The sequence below is a fragment of the Dipodomys merriami genome, unplaced genomic scaffold, assembly GCF_024711535.1.
Source record: "Dipodomys merriami isolate MVZ:Mamm:240054 unplaced genomic scaffold, mDipMer1.0.p SCAF_11, whole genome shotgun sequence".
Taxonomy (NCBI): Eukaryota; Metazoa; Chordata; class Mammalia; order Rodentia; family Heteromyidae; genus Dipodomys; species Dipodomys merriami.
In genome coordinates, this window is record NW_027202382.1 from 46,114,326 (window position 1) to 46,139,974 (window position 25,649).

The 25,649-nt window shown below is 59.5% G+C and overlaps 2 protein-coding genes across 4 annotated transcripts in view; one reads left to right on the forward strand and one right to left on the reverse strand.

Annotated features, from left to right (window-relative positions):
• The first annotated feature begins 1,067 nt into the window (after positions 1-1,067).
• Positions 1,068-6,516, forward strand: Barhl1 (BarH like homeobox 1). Its single transcript, XM_070006648.1, has 3 exons — positions 1,068-1,533; positions 4,743-4,965; positions 6,222-6,516. Exons 1-3 carry the CDS (start codon positions 1,068-1,070, stop codon positions 6,514-6,516), a joined length of 984 nt encoding a protein of 327 aa, XP_069862749.1.
• A 3,718-nt stretch (positions 6,517-10,234) lies between these two features.
• Ddx31 (DEAD-box helicase 31) overlaps positions 10,235-25,649 on the reverse strand; it is a 66,596-nt gene continuing 51,181 nt past the window's right edge. For all 3 annotated transcript variants that reach the window (XM_070014913.1, XM_070014912.1, XM_070014911.1), the window contains 2 exons: positions 20,704-20,872; positions 10,235-10,685 (listed from right to left, as the gene is read on the reverse strand). In XM_070014913.1, the coding sequence (XP_069871014.1) occupies positions 10,547-10,685; positions 20,704-20,872 (308 nt within the window). In that variant the 3' untranslated portion in view covers positions 10,235-10,546. The remainder of the gene's footprint in view (positions 10,686-20,703; positions 20,873-25,649) is intronic.

Consider the following 25,649-nt stretch of genomic DNA (forward strand, 5'->3'; position numbering starts at 1 on the left):
GGAGCGCGGCGGGCGGGAGCGCGGGCGGCCGCGGGAGCCCCGCGCCCCGCGCCCCGCCGCGGGCTCCGGCCGCCTCCGCGCCGGCCCCGCCCCGCGGCTAATCACCCTCATTAGGGGCTTCATCACCGGCCTAATGAGAGCAAACCGCGTGGAAATCGCCGGTAAACAGTTGGGGCTGCGCGGTAATTAATTCAGTGTCTCTTTTAATCAAACTGGAAAGGAATCGGGCCGCGGCTGGCGGGGCCGTGACGTCACCGCCAAAATCCGCGCGAGCCAATCAGCGGCGGCGCTGCGGGGGCCGGGGGCGGGTCCCCTCAGAAAACACAACACGCCAGGAAAGAGAAACAACAATGAAAAAATCCCGGCCCCAAAGTAAAAGTGACACAAGTTCGTTTTTGTAAAGCCGGGGGGGACGGCGACGGCGCGCGGCGGAGGCGCGGAGAGCGGGAGCGGCGGCCGGGAGCCGCGGGGCGCTGTCCGCGGTGCTGACGGCGCGGGGCGCGGGGCGCGGGCCGCGCGGGGGCCCCGCAGGTGCCGGGCGTCATGGGCCGCGCGCCGCCGCTCTCCGCGGTGCTGACGGCCGCAGGTGCGCTCGGCGCGGCGGGCCGCTAGCCCGGGCCCGGCCGCCGCTCTCCGCGGTGCTGACCCCGCCGCCCTCGGGCCGCCGCGGGCCCAGCGCTTCGGGGTTGGGTTTGGAAGCCGGTGGCTGTCTGGGCTCGGGCACGGCCGCGCGTCTCCGGGGCCGGAGGGGCCTGTGGCCGCGCGGCTCCCCTCGGCTCGCCCCGGCGCCGGCCCTCCGCCCCTTCCTCCCGACACTCCCACCTCCCCCCCTCGGCTCGGCGGCTCCGCGGGGCCGCACCAGACGCGCTCAGCCCTTTTTGGATCCAATGCGCGCCGGAGGCTGGCCCAGAGCTCCCGGGCTCCCCCGAGGCTGAACTCCGTCCAAGGCGCCCGCGGCCCGCTGCCCGCCTCCCCCATGCCGGCCCGCAGCTAGGGGGCCGGGGCGGCGGCGGCCGGGGCGGCGGGTGGGTGGGGCGCTCCGGGGAAGGACCGCGCGCGGCTCGGCTATGGAAGGCTCCAATGGCTTCGGGATCGACTCCATCCTCTCCCACCGGGCGGGCAGCCCCGCCCTTCCCAAGGGGGACCCCTTGCTCGGGGACTGCCGCTCACCCCTGGAGCTGAGCCCGCGCTCGGAAAGCAGCAGCGACTGCTCTTCGCCAGCCTCGCCGGGGAGGGACTGTCTGGAGACGGGCGCCCCGCGGCCCGGCGCCCCGCCGGGCCCGGCCTTGGACGCTCACCTGCCGCCCGGGCCGCTCTCGGCGCCGGCCCAGTCGCGCACCGTCACCTCCTCCTTTCTGATCAGGGACATCCTCGCCGACTGCAAGCCCCTGGCGGCCTGCGCGCCCTACTCGAGCTGCGGGCCGCCCGCGGGCCCCGAGCCCGGGGGCCGCCTCTCGGCCAAGGCCGGGGAGGACTTCCGCGAGAAGCTAGACAAAAACGGCAGCACCACGTCTTCGGATTCGGAGTACAAAGGTAAGAAAGCCCGCGACGACCGGGCACGCGGGGGGAGGGGGGCACGGGCGCTTCTCAAAACCCGGGATCCGAAACGCGCGAGCGAACGCGCCCGGCCCTTCCCGCCGCTCCACGGGCCGGGCCTCCGTGGAGACCCGGGGCCGGGAAGGGGCCCCGCGTGCCGGACGGGCGGCGATTCCACAAGCCCACCAAGCAAACTTTCTCAACTTCCACCTGGCCCGCCGACCCCGCCAGCGGGGCCGGGCCGAGCCGCCTGCCCGGCCGGCGGGGCGGCGGGGGCGGAAGCGAGCCCTGGGGCCCGCGGGGAGCTTCCCGTCCTCCCCGATGTCCTCGCTCCCGGGCCGGGGAATTCTGAAGAGGAAAAGCTCACTTCTGGAGAGAAGCCGCGGCCCAGCTACTGGTCGGAGTTCGCTGGGTCCCGAGGTCCGGCGGGGAGGGAAGGCCCCAGGCCGCGCCGCCTCCTCCGTGGGTTTGGTTTTAAGTGCTGGAGCGAGCCCCGAGCCCCAGGTCCCGAGCGGCGGGGCGCGCGGTCCCAGCCCCAGCCCGAGCCTCAGAGCGGGGCGGGCGGCCCCAGCCCCGAGCCCAGTCCCAGCCCCAGCCCCGAGCCCCAGAGCGGCGGGGCGGGCGGCCCCTGCCCCAGCCCCGGTCGAACGCTGCCTCTCCACTGCACCCTCCCCCCCCAGCCCCACATTGGTTTTTTGTTATTGTTCCTTTTTGTTTCATTTTAACCGAGAAGCTGGGCTAAGAGGAAAGAGGCAGGAAGGGAGAAAGGAAAAATGGAAAAAGAAAAGGGAAGAGGGAGAGAAAAGGTTCCTTAATTTCGTTTTAGAGCCTTAGCCGCTATCCTGACTCGGGCTGTCTGTGGGCGCAGAGGCAGAAAGTTCTTTGTAGGAGGAAAGCGAGAGGCAGATGCTGAAGGAGACCTCGGCTTCAGAGCTCCTCGACCAGCAGAAAACCGGGGCTGCCCGGAGGCTTTTCTCTATCCAAATGAAAGCCCTTTGCAGCGGCTCCTTCGTTAGAAGGGCCGCTTGGTCGTGCTTTGCGGGCCTGCCTGCATCTCCTAGCTTCTATTTGTACCAAATATTGGGGAGGACTAGTTTAACTTGTGCCTCCCAAGCCAACATTCATTTGGTGGCAGATTCTAACTCCAGGGAAGGAAACTATCTGGGGTCCATCCTGTTTTTCTTTATTTCCTCCATGGACCTGGCCAGGCTTGCTCCGGCTGGGCTGGACCTATCCACCATCTCTAAGAAAATGTACAAGTTGAACTACAGCACGCAGGGAGAGGCCATGGCTCAACCGGCACCTGAGTCTAATCACCTTTCTCTCCTAGGGGCCTGCTTACAGAGGCAAAAAACAAAAAAAAACAAAAAAAAAAACAACTTGCCTTGGAGAAAGGCAAGGGAGGGGTTAATGTAAATATAATTTACAGCACCACATTGTATTATTTATGGGCTGCGGCGATTACCAGCCCCAGCTTTGTAGCTGAAGCTAGAGGGGCGCCGGGCTCCGGCCCGTGCCACATGAACAGTTCAGCTCTTTTATGTCTTTGCTCCCAAGTAGGATTTTGAGAAGAGGTTCCGTTTCGTTTCAGAGCATTGGAATATCAATTTCCCTCTCCCGTCCCCGGTGATATCTGATCAGGGAGGTGAGGAGGACTGGCTGTCCCCACGTCCTTAAAATAGAACTGCAGGAGCCCTGGAGAGGGCGGGTCTCCTCCACAGGCCTTCACACCCGGAAAAGTCTGGGAGTGAGAACGGCGGCTGGAAGCCCTGTCCAGGCTGGGCCCGGAGCGGTTCTCCAACACGGAGGTGACTTTGTCAGAGTCTAAGTTGGGAAAGTCTGTTTGAGAGACTGTGCCGGGGAAGACAGCCGGCCAACTGCTGGTGGGGACGTTTATTGGGGAGCAGGCCAATCTCACCCCCAGTGCCTGTACGAAAGGCTCTTCATAGGCAATAGTGAAGGAAGCTGACACCTGTCCCCCAAGGTGCTAGAAGAAACTAAAACAACGCTGCCTGACTGTTGCGGGCCAGCCAGGGCTCGGGACCCGGCCGCCGCTGCCGGCCGGCGGCTTGGGGACCAGATTCTGGGAAGTGGAGACCGCAGGGCTGAGCCGGGCTGGGGGCGATCGGGGAGTGGGGAGGGGCCCTCCAGGCCCCGGCCCGCAGCTCTGGGGGACCTGGAGTTGCACAGCCTCAGTGGCCGACCCGTTCTCTCCAAAGGGGGATCTCCTCGGGCATCGGGAAATGGTCAGAAAGTTCTGCACGGTGGAGTCTGAGGCTTGGAGAACGGTTTCCCCAAACCTGTTCGCACTTTCCAGGCGGGCGGGACACCGGACGAGGCTGGAACACGGCTGCGTCTGCGGAGGGGTGGGGGGGCCGCGCCCCCGCCCGGCCGCCCGCGCCGCCGCCTCTCCCGCAGGCCCGGAGCCCTCTGGCCGAGAAGGGCGGCCGTTCCGGCCGGAAAGCCCGGCTCCCTCGTGGCTCAATTAACCGGATTATTGTTTCCCACAGAGAGAGATGGCCTCGCGCTCAGCTGCACGCGGTGACACTCGCCGTGGAAGGGGTGCGGGCGGGGCTCGGCCCCTTCCGTCGGTTTGGGTTTAGGGAGGAAGAGGAGGAGGAGGAGAGCCGCGGTGAACTCGCTCCACGCAGCTCGTGTTTTCTATACGAGCGAAAGCGGGAGGAAGAAAACCTCCCGGTGGGCCCAGCCCGGGCCTCAGGGGCCGGGCCGGGGCCTCGGGGTCCGGGTCGAGGCCTTGGGGGCCGAGGCGGGGCCCGGGGCTGGGGTCTCAGGGGGCCAGGGCCGGGGCCTCGGAGGCCGGGGGGGCCCCCTCCCGATCCCGGACCCCGCGCCCCTGGCCACGCGGGCGCGGCGGCCCGGGCCTGGGCGCCGGCTCCTCCGCCCCTCGGCCCGCCGTGCAAACCGGGCTCCACGGATCCGACCCCGCGCGGGGCGCCCGCGGGGTGTGGGCGCCGGGACTCGATCCTGGGGCCCGGGGGTCGCTGCGGGGTGAGCCGGTGTTTGTCCCCCCAGGCGAATCCTCTCCCCAGACCCTGTTCTCCGCTCCCTCCCTTCGCCCCGCCGGCCGCGGCCCAGCCGAGGCGTCCACCCGCCCGGCGAGTCCCCGCGTCCCCGGGCTCGGCCTGGTCCCCGCCCCGCCCCGCGGGGACGGCCGGCCGGGCCCTGAGCGCCGCCTGTCCCCGCAGTGAAGGAGGAGGGCGACCGCGAGATCTCCAGCTCCCGGGACAGCCCGCCCGTGCGCCTCAAGAAGCCGCGCAAGGCGCGCACGGCCTTCACCGACCATCAGCTGGCGCAGCTGGAGCGCAGCTTCGAGCGGCAGAAGTACCTGAGCGTGCAGGACCGCATGGAGCTGGCCGCCTCGCTCAACCTCACCGACACGCAGGTCAAGACCTGGTACCAGAACCGCAGGTGAGGCCGCGCGGGCGGGGACGGGGCCGCCTCGGGGAATCCTCCGGAACGAAACCCCGGCCCCGAGGGAGGCGGCCGGGACCGCGCAGGGCCCGCCGGCCGGGCCAGGGGGCCGGCTGCCGGTCTGAACCCGTGTCCCGGTCCCCGCCCGTGCTCCTGGGATTTAGACACGCGGGGATCCGGGCGGGGGGGGGCGGGCGCCCGGCTCGCGTGGTGACACGCACAGGCCCCCGCCCGCGTGGTGACACACGCACACCCGCCGGCTCGCGTGGTGACACACGCACAGGCCCCCGCCTGCGTGGTGACACACGCACAGGCCCCCGCCTGCGTGGTGACACACGCACACCCGCCCGGAGCGGGACAGGACCGGTGCTCTCCATAAACCAGCCACGGAGCCCATAGCCCTATTAATAATGGATACCGATTACTGCTCCAGGCATCAATAATTAAGGCCCGTTTCAGTAATTACACAATTATGATGGCGATGAATAATTCAGGGAGGGAAATGGGGGTGCTGTGGCCGAGCCCCCCTCAGTGGGGCGGGCCTGCCAGCCAGGCCTGCAGGTGAGCCAGCCGAGGCCTGCTAACGCTAAGCCCCGCCCGCCCCGGGCCCCCCGAGCCCGGGTGTCTGAAGTTCGCGCGCGGGGCAGCCCCGGGCCTCGGGCCGCTGCCGGGGCTCATTCTGCTGGCGCTGTCTCCAGTCGCAACCCCGCCTTCGTAGAGCCCAGGCGTGGGGTTGCCCCTCGCTGACCCCGCAGTCACAGGTCCTTTGGGGTCTGTGTGAGGGAGCCCCAACCATTGTCTCCAGGGGCCTCTGCAGCAACCCGGGGAGAGAGTGGCCCGTGGGCTCGGGGCCGGGCGGCCGGGCCTGGAGCAGGCGCTGAGCTCTGCCCACTCTTATCTGCCACGTGGCGCGATGGTCACGGCAGGCCACCCGGGTTTTAATCTTTGTCTTCTTTGGCCCGAGATCGGGACTCGAACTTGTTCCCTGGAGCTTCCACTCATTGGCTGGGGCTCTGTGCAGTGGGGACTGGGCCGCGCAGGCCCGCGAGGGCCGGGGGCCAGGACGCGCGTGCCCGAGCCCCGTGCAGGCCAGAGGGCGCGTGCCCGAGCCCCGTGCAGGCCAGAGGGCGCGTGCCCGAGCCCCGTGCAGGCCAGAGGGCGCGTGCCCGAGCCCCGTAGGCCAGGGGGTGCGTGCCCGAGCGCCGCGCGCCGACTCCGCTGACCCCGCTGATCGCGTGCCTTTCGGTCCCCAGGACGAAGTGGAAGCGGCAGACGGCCGTGGGGCTGGAGCTGCTGGCGGAGGCCGGCAACTACTCGGCGCTGCAGCGGATGTTCCCGTCGCCGTACTTCTACCCGCAGAGCCTCGTGTCCAACCTGGACCCCGGCGCCGCGCTCTACCTGTACCGCGGCCCCAGCGCGCCGCCGCCCGCGCTGCAGAGGCCGCTGGTGCCCCGCATCCTCATCCACGGGCTGCAGGGCGCCAGCGAGCCGCCGCCGCCGCTGCCCCCGCTGGCGGGCGTCCTCCCGCGCGCCGCGCAGCCCCGGTGAGCGCGCGCCCGCCCGCCCGCCGCGCGCGCCCCCGAGTCCCCGCGGGGCCCCGGGCGCGGGCGGGGGGGGGGACGCGCCCGCCAGGCCTCCGGCCCCGCCGCCCCGGGGCCGCGGCCGCGCTGTACATACCGTGTGCAAAGTGTATATGAAGTTATTTATTCGTGACCCATGCGCCCGTGACCGTGTCCGTGACCCAGTGAGTCTGTGGCCCGCGGGGCCCCGTCCCGGGGCGGCCAGGCCCCGCGGCTTCTCCTCTTTTTTTAAATGTGAAAATAAACTTCTTACAAACGGTCCGCGCCGGTGCCTGGGTGCGGCCCCTCCCCGCGCGGGCCCGGCCGGGTCCCCCGCGCGCCCGCGCTCCTCATCCGGCGCCCGGCTGCCCGCGCACGTCCGGGGGGGGGGTGGAGGCCCGGGGCCCGCGGCCGCGCCGGCAGCTGGTGACCGGCCCGCGGGGCGCGGGGCGCGGGCGACAGATGGGCAACGAGGCCGCTCCCCGCCGCCCCGCCCGCCGCCGCGACCCCGGGCTCCCGTGCCGCCGCCGCGGGCCTGGCGCCACCTTGGGGGACCCCTGTGCTCCCCGGTCAACAAAAGGGCAGCCGAACCCCGGGAATGCCCCGGCCCGACCTTCCCACCGCCCCGGCCCGGGGCTCCAGGACCTGGGGAAGGCGGAGGGCGGGGGGGGGGGGCGGGGGAAGCTCGGGTCCCCGGCCGGGCTCCGGGACGCAGATCACTCGAGCCGGGGTCACCTCCCGAGGCCCGGCCCGCTCCTGGAAAAGTGGGCGCAGGTGCGCCCCTCCCCGCCACCCGCTGCCGAAAGCCCGGATGCCTGCACCCCAAGGGCGCCCCGCCCCCTCCCCGGCGGGGCCACCGTGGGGGAGTCGGGTGGCCGGTTTGGGGGTGCGCGTGCCGGCCGGTCACCCCCCAAAACGCCGGTCCGCTGCGGTCCCCGCCCCGCCCCGGGCGGGCTTTTCTTGCGGGGACGGAGAGGGTATTATTCTAATTTTGCAAAATGCACAGCAGCTAATTAAGTCAAGGAGCCCCTCGGCTTTTGCATGTGAATGGGGGCTGGTAAATCCCCAGCTCCGCGGCGGCGGGGGTCGCGGGGGACGGTCCCCAACTCAGGGTTAATGAAGTAGGCGAGGAGTCTCTCACAGCCTCCTGCAAACAAAACCCCCCAAGCAACAAACCCTGCCCAAATCCTACACGGATTGACTTAAACCCAGGGGGATAAGTGCTTTAAATTAATCTCATTGAATAAGAATGAGACCAAACAAAACTCTTTAAAATCATATTAAAAATCTATCAAAGGACAACTTGCACTGGTTGCTTTTCATTTTGTGGAAGTGGAGGAGGAAGGCAGAGCCACCACCCTCACATTTACACAGCGCAGTGTAAACCGCACACACATTCTCCACTATGTAATTGTCCTTGTACCGCAGGGGCGACTTCGTAGCGTACATTAATGAAGAACAAGCCTTCCCTACAAGTTTATAATGACAATATTCTAAATTGTCCCGCACGTCGCATCGGTAATAATAACTCCACCACCTCTGGCAGCGGCGAGGTGGGCTCCTTCCATCCATTTAAAAGGCTAAATTGGCTTCTCAGTTCCCAACCTTGGGGCTGGGTGAGCGCAATGCAATAGAAGGCAAAGAGGGAGCGGGCAACCCCAGGGGAGTGAGGAGCCATTTTGGGCTCCTTGGCTACCGTGAGCCGCAACAAAGCTTAAGAGAATTTCAACCCTTTCCTCCCGAAGCCCAGCCTTCAGAAGCCCCGGGCTTCTGGGGGGTGGGCGTCTGGCTGGTTTTAAGGGTGCCATTGACCCCCTCACCGATGGACTTGGCTCTGTTTTTCCTGATGGAGCCTGTGAAGAGATAAAAGTTTAACGGTGACTTAGTTAAGCTCAGCTAAGCACCGTTGCCAAGCTTATTAAGTTTTCTGGGGGAAAAGCCCTCGATTTCTGTCTCTGGGTGGCGGTGACTGGGTTTTAAGGGATTGCACTGTGTGGAAATGCTAATGTGCCTGGCTTGGGAGATTTCTATTTCCTGCTCTACACCAACCCACCTTTCACTCCAGGGAAAAAAAGGAAAAATGAAAGAACTTGCTGGGCTGTCCTGGGGGTGGAGACACTCTTTGGATGGCACTGGCTGACCCGGGCCTCCCCAGGGCCCTCAGCTCTCCCGTGCATAGAAGGGCAGCATGGGGGTGGGAGAGAGGTGGGCAGCTAGGGTTACTCCGGGTTCCAAAAATAGCATTTTCTGGAGCTGGGAAGGTGGGTCAGTGGTAGGGGGCTTGCTTCACATGCATGAGGCCCTGAGTTCCACTCCTCAGCACCACATAAGCAGACAAAGCCTGAAGTGGCACTGTGGCTCAAGTGGTAGAGCACTAACCTTGAGCTGAAGAGCTGAGGGACAGCGCCCAGGCCTAAAGTTCAGGCCCTACAACCGACTAAAAAAAGCCCCCAAAATAGCATTTTACAAGTCCACTGGAGGAAAAAGCTAAAACTTCAGTGTTCTAGTCCAATTCCAAAGTCTCTGATTTTAATGTGGCAACCAGCCTGATGTCAGGGAAATGGTTAGCAAAGAAAAATAGCAAAGAGCCATGATTAAAAATACACACAAAATTAGAATGTGTTGTGGAATTAGGCTAAAGCATTGCCTAATTGATACCTGAAATGTATAATCTGTCAAGAGCAGCAAAAAGAGATTTATTATAAGGTTATTTAAATTTAGACAATATTAACCCTAAATCTGCTAAATCCATGTTTATTAGCTAGGTGATTTATTAATTTTGCTTAGAAGCAGGCCCACTAGTGTTTCTGGAAAGTTACCTCCACCTTCACAAGTCACAAGTGTAAAAGTGTAAAAATCACTCTTCGGGAGGAGTTTGACCTGTTCCTGCAGGAATGCAGCCCCATGCAATGTCCCAGGAGGGGGGTCTCTGACCATCCCCAGGCCCCATCCTTCCTTTTTCCGTCCACCCTGCTAACCCAGGGAAATAAAGGTGGCAGATTTGCCCTAGTGGGCGTGACATGTGCTGTGGTTTTTGTTGTTGTAATCATTGTTACAAATTTCACCAGTGGTTCCTGCTAATTCTCACCACCGGCTGGCCTGAGGACTGCGTTTTCATCACACAATTGTCTGGATCAAACTCATCTCGGCAGGCCTGCACCCCCTCTCCTGGCCGCTCAGCTCACAGGGCTCAGGCGTGTCCCTGGGCGCCTCGGTCCCAGGCTTCACAGACCCTTCAGAAGCCGGGAGAACACAGCACGGGCTGAGATAGAGTCGTGTTACACTTTAACCCTTTCTCTTGTGGGCCTCTCTGTAATGTCCAAATCTTACATTTATTGGGAAATCAATACGCTCCAGGGGTCTTCTTTCAAACCTCCCAGAAAATACAATGGGGGTCGAGGGGAGCTGGGGTCTGGGTCACAACACAAAGGCCCCAGACCTTTCTTAAAGACAAGCCGGGATTGGATGGGAAAGAGCAGCTCGGGCGCTGGTGCCTTCTGACTTCAAAGGCAAATAATAAAAAGGCAACAGTAAATCAATTAGCCCTGAGAGAGAGATGTGTGGACATACAAGGGGGAGGGGCGTGGACAACGCGGTGTGGAGGACGCGCCCACCAGCACTGCCAACGCCTGGGGTTCCCACCCACACCGAAACTTGTGGTTCAGGTAACAAAGCATTTGTATATTAAGAAAATAAGTGACACATACTTTTCCCTTCTTTTACATAAGCTCATTTCCAGTTTTTAAAACCTGTGCCAATACACAACACAGCAGTGGCAGTGGCGTTGCCCCAGGAAGCAGCTTCTTGGCAGGTGTGGTCTGGGGTGTCTGGGGCGGTGACTGGGGGACTCTGGGGGACACAGCGGCTGACTGGTGTGGGGCTCCAGGCGACTGGGCACGTTCCTTTCTCAGAGGCTCCTCAGAACCGGACAGCAGTCCAGATCGATGCACAAAGGCTTGCTGAGCAGCTTTACTGTCCCCCGGTTGGCCTCTAGGTTCTCTGGGTGGCGGGGAGTGGCTTCAGCGTTCCCACGGCCGCGGGGCCTCCTGGGCGCCTCGCTTCGAGGCCTGGGCGCTGGCCCCCAGCCCACTTGAGTATTCTGAGCGCAGGAGCTGGGCAAGGCGGTGTTTGCTCTGGGTCTGCTGACGAGGGTCGGGCCTGGGGGACAGGAACAGAACAGCGAGGGAAAGAAACTTTAGTATTTTTTTTCTTTCTCATTTGGAAAGGCTGACGGCAGCTGGCTCTGAGGCTGGGAAGCTGACATTTTTGTATTAACAGAGGCGCCATGCCTTCAATAGCGCACGTTTTGATATTCTATGCACCAGAAGATTAGATACAGCGCTGACAGATTTTCATAAGGGTGGCAAAATATCATGGCATTTTTAAAAGTGAAGCTTTGTTCTGTGTTGTTTTCATGGAAAAAGAGAGCTCTGCACCATCATACTGATGGCAAATGAAGTGTGTGATACCGCACTTTGCCAAAGGATGGGGGGGGGACCCCAAGCTCCACCCCGCAGCGTGAGAGTTCCCTGCAGCCTCCTGCCTGGCCCAGGCCTTCGGCCTCCAGGGCAGCAGGCTGGTCCCCGGGGCCCTGAGGAAACCTTCCTAAAATGCTTGTGACCCATGCAGAAGGCAAGCCCAGGGCACAGCCCAGGCCCGGGCCAAGGTGCCCGCTGGAGTGAGGAACTCTGGCAAACTGCTCTGGGAAGAGCAGACCCGTAAGAGGAAGTCCAGTGTGACCCGCACGAGCGTGACACTGAAGAATAAGACGTTTTCTAAGTTGGATTCCGCCGACAAGGCTGCGGCGGGCTGCGGGCAGGCGGCGCGGGGCAGGGCTGTAGGCAGTGCGGTGGAGTTCTCACCAAGGCAGCGGCTGGGGTCTGAGGCTCTTCACAACATCTCCTCTGCTGCGGTCATCAGAATAAATAGATCTGAAACTGTGGTCAAGTAAGCCACAAAACCCAAAGCCCAAGGATGGACTGGACGATGAGAACTGAGCTCTGGGGCCTGCGAGGTGTGGGAACCTGAGCCCACGGTCCCGGGCAGGGGACGCCACAGCCACAGTGTCCCCCCGGAGACTAGCATTAGGGCACAAGACACGGATTTGGCGAGACTGGAGATACACCAGGCAGGACCCGGAAGGACTTATGCTCATTATCTCCTCTAATCCTCACCTGATGAGGTGGGCCTTATTACCCTCAGTTTACAAGGGCAGTCGAGCGAGGAGGGAGGCTGCGTGGCCAGCTCCCTGCGTGGGGAGTGGGGGCAGTGGTAGGAGGGCCTGGCTGAGATCTGAGGACCTGCTCTGACCTGGGGAGTGGCTGGAGGGATGGTTTTAATGGAATGGAGGAGCCAGGGGTCAGGAGAGAGGAGAGAGCGGGCGGGGGGGGGTTCAGAACCAGCTCTGCCACCCACTGCTGAGAGCCAGGCTGTTTCCTCATCTGAGAAATGGGGACACACGGAGGACGGAGCTTGCGAGGCTACGGAGGACTACCTGCCATGAGACTGAAGTGCGAGTCTGTGCCTCGGGCACGAATCCTGACCACGCACAAGCCAGGACTCATCCTGGGGCTCCCGAGCTGGGCTAGGGCTCGTCAGGTCATGTCCCCCACTTCCTAATGCGCAACAACTCCAGACCGTCTGCCCGCCGCGCGGACCGTGCACACGTGGTGCCGGCGGAGGTCCGAGCTCCGAGGACCCCGCGTGGTGCTCGCAAGCCTCCGACCTGCTCCGCGCAGACGCGCTGTCCTTGTTGGCGGTTTATTTTTAGGCTGTGACAGGAAGGACCGCTTTTCCCTCCCTCTCATTTGAAGCCAGGGACTCACGATGTGTAGAATTTTAAGCGTAGCAAGCTGAGTTTCAGCATACGCAAAACTTCAGTCTCGCTATTCTCGCTCCCCGCACAGGCAGCAGCCCTGCTGCTCAAGAATCACAGTGAGCACCATCCCACCCGCGCGACCTGCTCATGCGTGGCCACAGAGCCAGCGAGGAGGCAGGCCTCTGTCGCTGCCACGGCCCGAAGTCCGGAGCAGACGCCCCGGCACACACAAGCACCCGTCCCCTCGACGCAAGTCCTTCTCCTCCCAGAGAACCCAGCAGGGCTGGGGCAAGAGGCCGGAAGCCCTAGAGGGTATGAGACACCTAACAGGAATGTTTATCAAGGACCTCCAGGGTCACATGGGGGTGTCGTTGGAAAGCGTGTCTTGGGGCTGAGGGAGAGCGAGGGGGGTGAAGTGTATGTATATCGATCTCGAGGTGAGTTGCTCCGCCTCCCTTGGTGCTGGTCCGCACTTTTTACTGGGGCTGCAAGCCCAGCCGTGCAAGCAGCAAGCAGAGGCGCACGTGGTGCAGGCCCAGACCTCTCTCTCAGTGGCCTGGCCACCTCCAAGGGCCGCCATGCCGTCACAGAGGCATGGATGGCCATGTGGGCCGCGGCTGCCAGTGCCTGTCTCTCCTCCTGTTTCAAGGCCCAAAGTTCGGCTGGGAAGATGGACCGAGCCAGGTCCCAGCGTGATGGGCACGCACGCCCCTTCTGCCAGCTCTTGCCCTCTCTGCTCTCCCTTAACCCACATCCCTCTTGGTTGGGTTTCCTGAGCACTGGCTGGGTAACCTTGTAGGGCTACCAAGCAAGACGCCAATTAATCTAACCCAGGATCCCCTAGCACGAGGGCTCTTGACCACCCCACATACCAGGCCGGGGTGCTGAGCAGGACAGGCAGACACCACTGACACCGATGTGTGAGATGAAACCGCAGCCTAGTCAGTCCAAACTCCCGCCTTGAGGACCGCTAGGATGGTAGGGCCTTCTCCCAACTTGATCGACACACACAGGACTGTCCAGCAAAGGGCTGTTCTAACACAGGATGTAAACAGCATTCTTACATTGTTATTTACATGTTTTTAGATCTTTTAGAATTATGCAATTCCTTGTATAAAACATTTCAAGTGTGAACGAGAGGACTTCTAACCTCAAAGGCTTGGAAGGATTCAAGACCTGTGGACTTCAAAGACACAGCTCGCCAGGCACTGGTGGCTCACACTGTAATCCTAGCTACTCAGGAGGCTAAGAGCTGAGGATTGTGGTTCAGAGCCAGCCTGGGCAGGAAAGTCTGTGGGACTCTTATCTCCAATTACGAAAACCAGAAGTGGCACTGTGGCTCAAGTGGTAGAGCGCTTGCCTTGAGCTGAAGAGCTGAGGGACAGCGACCAAAGTATAAATAAATAAATGAAATAAAAATAAAATACAAGACACAGCTTATACAAGAGGCAGATGACTTGCTCAATCTTATTTTAGACCTCATTACACTCACACAAATAAAACGCCTGTGTGTACGGCGCACACAGGGAAGGCCGGAGGCTGGGCTAGCCTGGCCAGCTGGTCACTTCTGGCTCCCGCGTCCTCAGTTTTCACAAGGAGAGTGCACTCCTTACATCACCAGAAAAAAAGAATCAGCACATTCACTTTAGGGGTTAAAACGGTAGGATTCTGCCTTATGCCCCAAGTCCTGAAGTATTTCAAGACTGTAAAAGACAACAATGCGGGTTCCCAGGCAGGCCTGAAGCCCGTGGCCCCACGACGGGAGGGGTGCCGGGAGCTTCTGACGCCTGGGGACGGCCGTGGGCTGGCTCTGAAGCGCTGCGAGCGCCGGGGCTCTCACCCGCTGGCAAGGCTAACAAGCAGGTCTGGAGGGACCGTGGCGAGACGCAGCCCCCACGCAGCCCCACACAGGAGCGAGGCCTAAGGGAGAGCAGGTCAGTCCCACGGGCACTCAGTGGCCATCCTTTCTCCGTGCCTCGGTGACTCGACACCTCCTCTTCACAGGCAGGCTGCTGCCCGGGGCTAGACGCGGGACGGGACTCTCTGAACCAGGCCCCTCCCGCCGCACCAGGGGGCGCTGGCCACACAGGGCAGGCCCGCAGACAGCCACAGAACCCACTTCTGTCCATGCTCCTGCTCTCAGTCTACCTCCCTGGTCACAGGAAGAGCGATCTGCTCCATCCCACAACTCCCCAACAGGGCCAGGCGCCAGGGCCCGGCTTCCTTACTGGTCACCGGGGAAGGACCCTGCCTTGGTCTCCATGGAGAGTACTCAGACCCGAGCCCCCAAAGAGACGTCACATCACAGGACTTGCATTACACGCGTGCGCGTGCGCAAAGGCACGGGGTGCGAGGAGATACACCTGTCTTCTGGTTAGCAAGCCAGACATCCCAGCCACCATGGCTGCTTGCAGAGTGAGGATGGCGTTTGAAAAAGAGCCCTGTCTCACGGGCCATGGTGACAGGCAGGATCAGCTCGGGAGCCGTCAGCTTGGAGGGGCGTGTGCAGGGGGAAGTTGGGGGGCTGGCATGTCTGGAGCAGGGGCGGGCTAGCAAGGAGTGCCCACGTGCCTGTTGCACGTGGGCTCGGCCAGGGACTTCTAACTCCAGTGCTGGGACGGCTCCAGCGGCTACCACCGCTGCTGCCGGCATCCTCCGGGGAGAGGCTGGCTCTGTTGTCAGCCCTGGCTGTGTGACGGAGCGGCCCCGCGGCCCCCGGCTGTCTGCAGGTGACCCAGGTGTGGAGGGAGTGCAGGGTCGCTGCGAGATCCCTCTAATCGCCTCATTAGCAGGGTGGGGATGAGGTGTGTTTGTTCCACGAGGAAGCAGAGAGCTGGTAATTGCATGGTGTCAGGTAGAGGAAAAATAGTGGTAGAAGCGAAAGGCCAGCTGTAAGAAGCTGCGTGCGCAGAGCTGTAATTACAGCACAGCTCAGACAAGATGGACACGCGGCGCCCGAGCAGACAGGAGCGAGCGGAGGGTGCGGGACAGCATGGTGGTCGTATGGAGGGGCCTCTGAACACACGGCGCGCCCCGTGCCGGCAGTGGCAGGCGGAAGGGCACCCCTTCTTCCAGTCTGGACAGTAATTTCTTTTTCTCCCCGGTACAAGTGCAGGAGGTGACCGGCCTCTGCTTGGAAGTCACCATCCCGCCTTGCTGCCGGGTTGGAGGCGGGCGGACGCTGGGGTGGGGGTGCTCTGTGGGCCGATGTGTGCCCCCAGGGCCACCGACAGCCACGGGGTGCCCACGGCTCCAGGCAGGGCTTGAATTCTCAGCTGGGTGCTAAAGGATTTACTTTTCAGATCAGAAGTATTCCTCGCTTCCCTTTTCTATTCTTCCTCTCAAGAGTTAAGGACACTTCCAGTTTCTACTCCTCCCCTCACACAATTCCTGAGCATCGAGTGAGTGCTGAGATCCAGCGAGCAAAGGCGGACAGGGGTTCCCACCGAGGTGCCCTCGAGGGGAGGGTGCGCGCAGGTCAGAGGTCAGAGAAGACTGAGGGAAAGACAGGGAGAGGAGGGCCGCCGGGGCAAGCTGGGGATGGGGTTGGGAGCAGCTGAGCGGTGGGCAAAGGCCAGGCGTCTCGGGGCCTGCAGAGACGCTGGGGCTACAGTTAGGTAGGGTTGTAAGGCAGAGGAAGGCAGGACAGCACCGCTCCCCGGGGAAGCGGAGGGAGAACCCCAGGGGCTCACAAGCTGAGGGGCCGCAGGCTGCTTCTCGAGCGCCCGTGCTGCGCTGGGCGGCGCAGGAGCCGGCTCAGGTGCCCCTGATCGGCAGGGATAGCAAAGCTCCCGTTCCAAGTGGCCGTGTCCAGCCTCGGATCTCACATTTGGCCAATCTGTTTTTTGCAGAATAACTGGCTCAATGAAATGGAGAAAATTTTCACAGTGGGCAAGATTCCAGGCTTGCCTTCAGCTAATTAAGTGATATTAGGGAGGTTGTAAATGCCACGTAAAAACTGGCAGGCAAGCTGCTCCTAATGATGCGAATATTGCTTTACAGGGAGCGCTGCGGCTTCTGACTGGGCTTCCAGGGACTCGGGTCTACCTTCAAGGTCGCTCCTCATCAGATAAGCGCAAGGGTGCTAGGGTGGTGGGTAAAGCCACACCCTCCTCATTCCACCAATGCCAGGGGTCCCCGGGATGCTGGAGGGCAGGGGAAAGCAGCAGCTACGGGGTCCCTGGCCTGGCTGTCAAGTGTTCCCACTTCTTCACACCCGACACTGCGTTCGTTCACACACAGTATCTGCTTTGATCCACAGGCTCGCCTGAGAAGCCCAATACTGGCCTCTGAGAGACAGGGAAACAGAGGCACAGAAAGGCCAACTAACCTGCCCAAAGGTGCACAGGATCACACTTCCCCTCTGAGACATTCTGACAGCAGGGTGTGAACAGCAGGGAAGAGGGAGCCATAGGGACACTTCTCAACGGAGCACTGTACAGAGAGCACTTAGTATATTACAATGACTGCGTGACCCAGGGCGAGAACCCAGAGAGTGGACACAGCAAAGGCCTGCAAGGGAGACAATGCATCTCTACCCTGAGCCCTTCCGCGTGAGTTCACGTGAATGCAGGGAAGCCTGCACACGGGGCTCAGACTGTAGAAGCAGGGAGGCTGAGGAAGTACTCTGCAGCACTGGGCACACAAGCCCTGCAGGTGCCAGGATTTGGCTGGGCCCGGCCTGGCAGGGCCAGACCCGCACAAGCCCATCTCCCCGACGCGGCCCAGAGTACAGACTGCACACAACCACTCCTGGGAAGTACCGAGGGAGGGAGGAGGGCCCTGGTGTAGACTGTGTCTCCCCCTCCCCCCTTTCCCCCCCAAATCACATCAGGAATCACCAGGCAACATTTTGGTCAGGATGGTTTGAGAATATTTACACAGATCATTTCTATCTCTTTTAAGAACAGTCAACCACTATAAGTTGCTGTTTATTGCTCTAAAAAGGAAAGAAATGGACAACGGGACAAAAGACTGGGGTATGATAATGACGAAGCTGTGGCTGTCTCTAGGCTCAGACCACACTGGAGATGAGACAGCCGGAGCTGGGGTTCAAGCCTCTTCTGGGGTGCACTAGATAATTCCTACGAGACAGGCGGCTTGCAGGCCCTGTGTGACGCAATCCTTTCCCGCAGGCGTGGTGCGGAGGGGCTGCCCCTCGCCAGGGCAGCCTGGCCGCGGCTCATGCCCCTCCACGGCAGCCGCGCCGCACCTCGCTCCTAGGAAGATGGCCATCGTGGGAAATGTTTCCACCTGCGCTGCCCGGGAACTGCTGAGTCTACAGTAACCACAGATCACGGGAGGGAAGCGCCATTCGTGGTGGGTGTTGCTTGGGGGCCACTCAGTATTTCACCAGCAGTAGCAGGTACCTGTGTATGTGTGCATGTTAGGTGGTGGCGGGGGGCTGCCTTGACAGGCTTGTGGGCAGGGTCAGAGCGGGCTGACTGTGCTCCTGTGTGCGGGGGAGACACACACCGCTCCCTTCAGACTGCAGACTAGACAGCCCACAGGGCTGGTTATTAAGACCTCATTTGGAGACTTTCACTATTCTTTTCTTGTTCTGAGAAGTGGCCAAGCAGTTATGGCTAAAGGCCATCTAAAAGGCCATGTTATTGCACGCAGACCAGCCATGTGGACTTCCTGTTTGGGCATGCCAGACGAGGCAGGCTTGGTTGCAGCTGAATGGCTTTGGGCAGATAGCATGGGTCTGCGCGTGGCGTGCGATTGTCTAGGCAGTGAACCGTCAGCTGGGCCGCAGCAGTTTTAGAGAACGTAGTCTACTATTCTATCCACCTGCACCAGCATGAGGAACCATTCTTTCCTGACAGACGCGTGCAGAGAGGATGCAGCTCACAGCAGCCACCAGGGCCAGGCTCTCCGCTGCGTGTGGGGTTTAGCGGACTCTTCCCCAGCAGCTGGCATGCGCTTGAGCCCGGCCGAGCGGTGGATACTCAGGTTTTTCTGTGCTCGCTCTGGCCACAACCATCGGGCACATGTGCAGAGTGGCGGCAAAGCCCTTCCTTCTCCAGGAGGGACCCAATTTCCCCCCCAACAAGAAGGTGGCCACTGCCTCTTGGGGCTGCGCGGGGAGGCGGGAGGGGAGATGCCTTCAGAAGAAGGGCTCCGCGACAGCCCGGGAGCCGCAGCAGCGAGGTGACACGGCAAGAACAGAGGGCAGCAGCGTGACGGTGGCGTAATCCCGTGACACACTGCTGTCACTCAGCGCCCGCTCCCTGCCGCGCCGGCCAGACATCAAAGGCTGCCCCATACCATCTTACATGCTCTTTAGCCGCTAATCAGCCCATTCTTCCCTGGATAAAGCCTGTTAAATCCCCGCTCACAGGGGCACAGTGTCTTGGTGCCCATCTGCTAGCCAGGGTCGGCGAAGGCAGCAGGCGGAGGTGGCGCTCTCTCCCAAGTGGTTTCTCAAGGTAAGGACAATGCGCCCAATTCCCTTGCCTGGCTGCCTCCCGCTCTGCCTCCTGGCACCTGGGCAGGATGCAGGACGGCTCAGTCTCCAGAGCCGCTACCAGGATTAACACTTGCTAATGAAACTTCAAATCATAAAGCAAGGTCCTCTGCTGAGAATAAATATTGGGGTTGGACTTACTTGGGGGGGAGGGGGAGGGGACGGAAGGAAGACAGGTGCTCTGCCGCACGCAGGCGGGGCAGGCGCAGGCCCACGCGTTCAGGGTCAGCACCTGAGTGGGCGGGACGCGCGGTCAGGGTTTCTCGGGACAGGCCATCGTCACACGAGGCCCGGGGGGCCTCACGTTTCCCACACAGACAATGACAGGTGCAGACAACACCAAATCCAAAGGCTGGCGCAGCCTCGGGGCCCGGGAGGGCAGCCAAGGCGCCATCCCCAGCTCTGAGGGCCAGGTAGAGGAGTGGGCGGGTGCACTTCACCACCGCCCCGGAGAACCTGAGCTGGGGGCGGCCGCCCTCAACCGTCCACCCACCTCTGCCCCCACAGGGCAGGCACTGCCTCGAGGAGAAAAATCCAACCCTAAAAAGTCCGAAAGTGGAGGAGGTAGACTCAGGCCGTGCTTGTACTTGCGAGAGCTTTGCAGGGTTCCCCAATCCAGAATCCTCTGCTTCCCGCAGGTGGCCAGAGCAGTCCGAGGGGTCTCCACAACCCTGTGAAACGGCTGACGACACGAGCTTTCTCCCCCTTTTGGAGGTGAGGACACTGAGGCTCTGGGCCACTGAGACAAGATGCGGACCACTCCTCACATCAGCGCAGAGCTGTGGCTGCAGTTCAGGTCCCCTGGGTCTGAGACCCCGCCCCACACAGCCCCTCTCTGTGCCAGGGCAGCAGCGTGGCTGGATCCCAGCACCTGCCGGCAGCTGAGCCGGAAAGACACTGTGTGGGAACACATAGCAAGGCGCGGGGGCACCCGTGTGCAGTGCTTGTCACTAGTGAGCAGAAAGGGCTTAACACCCAGGGCCTTCAAGAACTCCCTATGAAATCAGGGAAAGGAAAGCCATCACGTCCTGCTCCCAGGTCACATGGCAGTGGCCACCCCAAGGCTCCCTGCCAAAGCTTGGGGTCTCCGGCCTACGGCCAGTGGCTGAGCTGATGCTAAAGGATCACCATGCCTTTGAAGAGGCCAAGAAAAGCTCGTAGAGGCTGGGGGTATGGCACAGCATGAGAATGAGGGTGCTCTTGTTTGACTCTGCACTATCAGGGGAGAAATCAAAAGATAAACTTTTTACAAATGAAGTTTGAAGAACATTTATCTCAGCCTCCTAAGTAGGCCTGAGCCCAGCCTCCTAAGTCTAGCCTCCATTCCACAGGGTTGCAGCCTTACTCTGACTCTTCTCTCCTAAGACCGCTGGACAGCTCCAGGCAGGCTCTTTTTGGGGGCGAAGAGGGGAGCCCATTGCCCTCGCCACCCTGAGCCTGCGGCCAGCACGCTGACCCCGGCAGCCAGCTGTCAGAAACCTGGGCACCAGCAGCTCCTGGAACCTCTCCCTCTCACACCAGGCCATGGGACACACCAGAAGTCTCCATGCCAATCTCAGACGCCTTCCAAGGCGGCGCTTCTGAAGCCCCCCCGCTCTGAGGGACATGACAATCCGATGGGCCTGTCTTGCTGCTGGCTAACCCCTACCACCCCTGGGCCTGGGGAGACACCCGGAATTTGTGAAGGATTAGGTGTCTTTCCTCTTATTCTGAATGCTAAGTATTGACTGACAGACAGGCAAGGGTGGTGTTTAGCAACCATCGGCAGAGATGGAGGAGCTGACGCCGAGCTTACCTGCCTCCCACACCATCTCCTGTGGCTCTCAGTGGAGCCGTCCATGGCCCTGTCCGACTCTCGGCCGTGGTCACAGGACACTCAGTGATCTCACCTTTTCAAGTTTGCCTTCCTCTTCTTCACAGTGGAGACACTAAGGTTTCTGGGGGCGTCCCGTAGCCCGAAGCTCTTCGCCACGTGCCCAAGGTGGAGGGCCCGGATGCAGAAGATGTGCTTCAGCTCCCTGGGGTAGGTGGCATAGGCCCGGATGAAGGACTGCAGAGCTGAGAGCCGAGGGGAGAGAGAGGCTGTCAGGACTGGCTCCCCAACCACCACTGCTGGCCCAGCAGGGGACTTGGTCGTCCTTAACTTGCCAGGCAACAGAGCAGAACCAGAGCAATCCAGCACGCCCTGCCTCGGCCTAAACTTCGGTGCACTCTTAAAGATGCCTCTACCAAAAGCACAGTCACAATGAGCACTTGAATAAAAGCACTTCCAACTTCCGTGCAGAGCGTCCAACAACAGGGCAATGCCTGCCTTCGCCCTGCTCAGCCTCCAGCTGTCACAGAAGCAGCAGGTGCTTGATGAATGTTGGCTGCATCCATGAATAAAGTGAGAACGGGGACAGAAAGGAAGAAGAGACCAACGGGGCACCATTTCTCATGAAAAGAAGAAAAGGTAGATACATCTATATGAGGAAGAAAACGTCCTAATACAATTTCAATTATTTCTGAACTTCTGTATGGAAGTGTGAAGGTTTGGCCCTGAAGACTGTCAACAGCCTAGAGAAGTCCCTCCAACAAGCCGTCAGCAAAGGTGTAACCCTACTAGGAAGTCAGGACCGAGGGGTGCCTTGTCCTCACCCGCTGCAGCCAGGGAAGATCCAGGCCTGAGGCTCTGGGGTGGAGCTCTGGCTGCTTCTCAGTGAGGCCTTCCTTTGAGGAAAGCCTTTCCCCTTTCTCCAGAGAGGCCATGCAGGCCGCGCGCTCCTCCGGCCCCTCTGCTCCTTCACCCTCCAGCCTTGCTCCCCGTCCACCAGAGCTGGCGCCCAGCCCTGCGCTGCCTGCCTCACCTCACTGGTTGAGCCACTGGACTGGCAAGTTTGCCCACAGCTTAGGCGTAATATCCCGGCGGCACCTGGAGATTGGCGTGTACGAACAGTAATAAAAAGTGTCATTTTAGCAGATCAGCTCCTGGAAGAATCCTGGGAATCCATCAAAGCTCTATTTACTGAGCAAAGTGAACTCCTTTTCCCAATCGATGAGAAATAATAACCACAGCAACTCCTCTGCACCCTTCTCTTAAATCTGTGCTTGCTCCCCTTTTAATGGCCAGGGACTGGCTTTTTCAAAGAGAATCTTTAACACTTCAAATGGTCTGCACTGTCTGGAGGGCCACAGAGCTACACACTGCTGTTCTCAAAGAAGGCTCTTCTACACAGTGATGCTGGAGAGCCGACCCTTTCCTCTGCCTCCTTCCTTCCCCAGCCCTAACCTTTATACAGTATCTAGTGAACCAAGCCAGTCCAAGAATCTGCCCTTTCAAAACCATGATTAGGCCTGGGAAAGTGGCTCAGTGGTAGAGTGCTTGACTAGCATGCATGAAGTCCTGGGTTTGATTCCTTAGTACCACATACACAGAAAAAGCCAGAAGTGACGCTGTGGCTCAAGTGGTAGAGTGCTAGTCTTAAGCAAAAGAAGCTTAGGGACAGTGCTCAGGCCCTGAGTTCCAAGTCCCAGGACCGGAAAAAAAATAAAAATAAAACAACAGAGAGCTGTACACAGAGCCACCCGTCCCCAGAGGTGCCCAGCTCCCAGCTTCCGAGGAAAAATGAGTGTGCTGAGCAAGGGCGGCAAGCGTTTTCTCCCCAGATGAGTGGTCAGGAAACGTCTCACACCCTGTGTTGTTAGGAAACCTGCTTGTCCTTCAGGCTCTTGTCTTGCCGGCAGACCATGTGGACTCTTGTGCTTGGATGTTCAGAGACGCAGAGAACTCCGATGAAGCAGGGGCTGGAAGTGGCTCATGTGGGGCCAAAACTACACCAAGTGAAGAAGTATGGAAAGGAGCCATTTATTCAGGGTGACAGGCAGTTAAGAGTTGAGGACTCCAGCTGGGTGCTGGTGGCTCATGCCTGTAATCCTAGCTACTCAGGAGGCTGAGATCTGAGGATCATGGTTCAAAGCCAGCATGGGCAGGAAACTCCATGAGACTCTTATCCCCAATAAACCATTCAGAGAACTGGAAGTGGCGCTGTGGCTCAAGTGGTAAAGTGCTCACCATGAGCTGAAGAGCTGAGGGACAGCACCCAGGCCCAGAGTTCAAGCTCCATGACCGACCAAAAAAAAAGAGTTGAGGACTCCAGTAGCAGGAGCAACAGTTTAAGGTGCCCAGTTAGAGGGAGTGTGTTGAAGGGCCCCTCATGGATGCAGGCAAGGGGATGAGGGCATGCACTGAGGGCTCTACGATGAAGAAGGGAGTGAAGAGCACCACTCCAGAGGGAAGGGGAGGCCCTTCCTCTTCCCCATTCTGCATAGGGTCAAGGCAATGTGGCTTCCTACCTTGCACCATCAGGGACAATTACCTGCAGGACTCTGACAAGGAAGCGGTATTGTAGGTTCTCTCAAAGACTAAGCATTTGGCAAAGTGCCCAGTCCACAATGCGCCAGCCGGCAGACGTGTCTGCACCGACAAGTGTCCCAAGTGGAGCTCCACTCTGCAGGGAGTCCTGAAATGGAGGCCGAGACTCCAGGGGCGGCCTTCACAGGAAGCAGAGGACTTGGCCTTCTCAAACTTTTGTTCAGAATCTGGAAGTCAAACTTGTGATACCATAGTTTTACTCTAGCCTGAATCCCTAGCTATCAGGTGCAAGAAATGAAGGAACTGAGGGAAAAAATGGCCAAGCGAGAGCTTCTGGAGACTGACACCAATCAAACATGGGGCATTAACAGTGACGGTGTCAGAAAATACAAAAGGAAGACAAATGCATCCTTGGCTCAGTTTCCAACTAGTTTTCTGCCATAAAGGCAAAGGCCAGGGCCAGCTGCTTTGCTAATTACTCACGAAGTAGGTTCTGAAATGGCATACAAAGGAAGCAAGTCAGTTCCAGAGAATTTGCATATGCAGACTGAAATGCAAAAGATGTATAAACTTTTGGGGCATATCAGTGGCTCCTACACTGTGAATCCAGTTCTGTTACAGGGTAGTAGACCTCCAGGATTCACAATCCTAAGTAACTGGAGGAGTGAAGCTGAGTGACTGACTGTTGGAGGCACGGCAATGGGACAGAGTTCCTGCTCATGACACACAAGGCCCTCCGTCCAAGCCACCAAAACCAAATAAAATGAATAACATGTTCCGAAACAAAGTTGGGCAGCCAACTTTTCAGAGTAGGTTTGGCTCTTGCCCTGTATCAGTCTGGTGTGGAAACCAATTAGCAAGTAAGAGAAATGATGTACTTAGTGCCTTTAAAGTAAGGTACCTTAGTGTTGGGGAACCATCCTGCTCCACAGGTGTGTGTGTGTGCGTTTTGGTATTGAGACTTGAACTCTGTTCCTTAGCTTTCCTGTTCAAGGCTGGTGCTCTGCCACTTGAGCTGCAAGGTACACTTACTTTCAGGTTTTTTTTTTTGGGTCCGGTCGTGGGGCCTGAACTCTGGGCCTGGGCGCTGTCCCTCAGCTCTTCAGCTCAAGGCGAGCGCTCTACCACTTGAGCCACAGCACCACTTCCGGCTTTTTTTCTTTTTGCTTATGTGGTGCTGAGGAATCGAACCTAGGGCCTCATGCATGCAAGGCAAGCGCTCTACCACTGAGCCACCTTCACGGCCCCACTTTCAGGTTTTTAAGTGATTAAATGGAGCTAAGAATCTCAGGGACTTTCTGGCCAGGCTAGCTTAGAATACTGAAATTCTAAGATCTCAGCTTCTGAGAGTAGCTAGGATTGCAGATATGAGCCACTGGCACCAGCTTCTGTTCTTCTTTAAACAGAAATAAGTAACTGCTTGCTTCTTGAACAAGTTCAGTGGTGAGCAGGATGAGGGAAAACCCCAAACCACGTTGTCTAACAGCCTCTGTAATTTCTACTGCAACGACCCTGGTATCTGCAAACTGCTGTCATTGTGCCAAAGCACCCCGACCTCACGGACACCAAAGCCAAGGTGATGGCAGGGGTGACGGCATTTTCATTTATTTATTTACTTACTTATTGGGTCCTGGAGACTGACCTCAAAGCCCTGCAATGCTAGGCAGGTGTTCTACCACTTGAGCCACACCACTAGCCCTTGAGGGTCTTTCTTTTCATTGTAACTTTGTTACTCTAGGAATTCAAGGCTGGCTAAGTCTGCTTTACTTTCTTCAAAGGTCAAGACTCTGTAAGGTTAACATGGTGACAAATACTTTCTTCATGTTGAGACATCTCAGTATTTCTCCAGAGGCAAGTTCTTAGGAAAACCCTTGGGGATTGGTAAACTCACTTTTGGCAAATACTAAGACAGCAAAATATTAGAGAAAAAGAGAAGGACATCACCAACTACTTATCAGTAGCTATTACTGGGACTTTATCTTTTACTGTGTGCAGTTCTGATTTGAGTTTTATGGTAAGTAAAAACTGCTTTAATTATGTATTAAACGTATGATTAGATACTTGAAACTCTTCAAACATTTTTTTTGGTGTTGCTGGGGCCTTATGGATCCAAGTCAAGTATATACCCAAGCACTGCGTTCGCCCGGCTTTTCTCTCTATTTCCAGATGGCCGTGCTCCCCCCACAACCAGTCTCCCAGTTTTCATCCTTGCCCTGAAGGTCTACACAGTAGCCAGGTAGGTAGTCTTTCTGAAGTGGGGGTCTCGTCATACCGTGTCCCTGCCCAAAGCCCTCCAATGCCCCCACTTCACTCAGGGTAAAACCTAAGACCCCGCAAGCCTCAAGCCCTGTGTGGTTCTTCCTCGGCCCACCCCCATCTGCCTCCTCCTGGGCGGCGAGGTGCTGGCGGGCCCGTGTGTGGAAGGACCTTCCCTCAGAAGGCCTGCGGCTCACCCTACTCCGGGTTTTTATTCACTCTGACCTG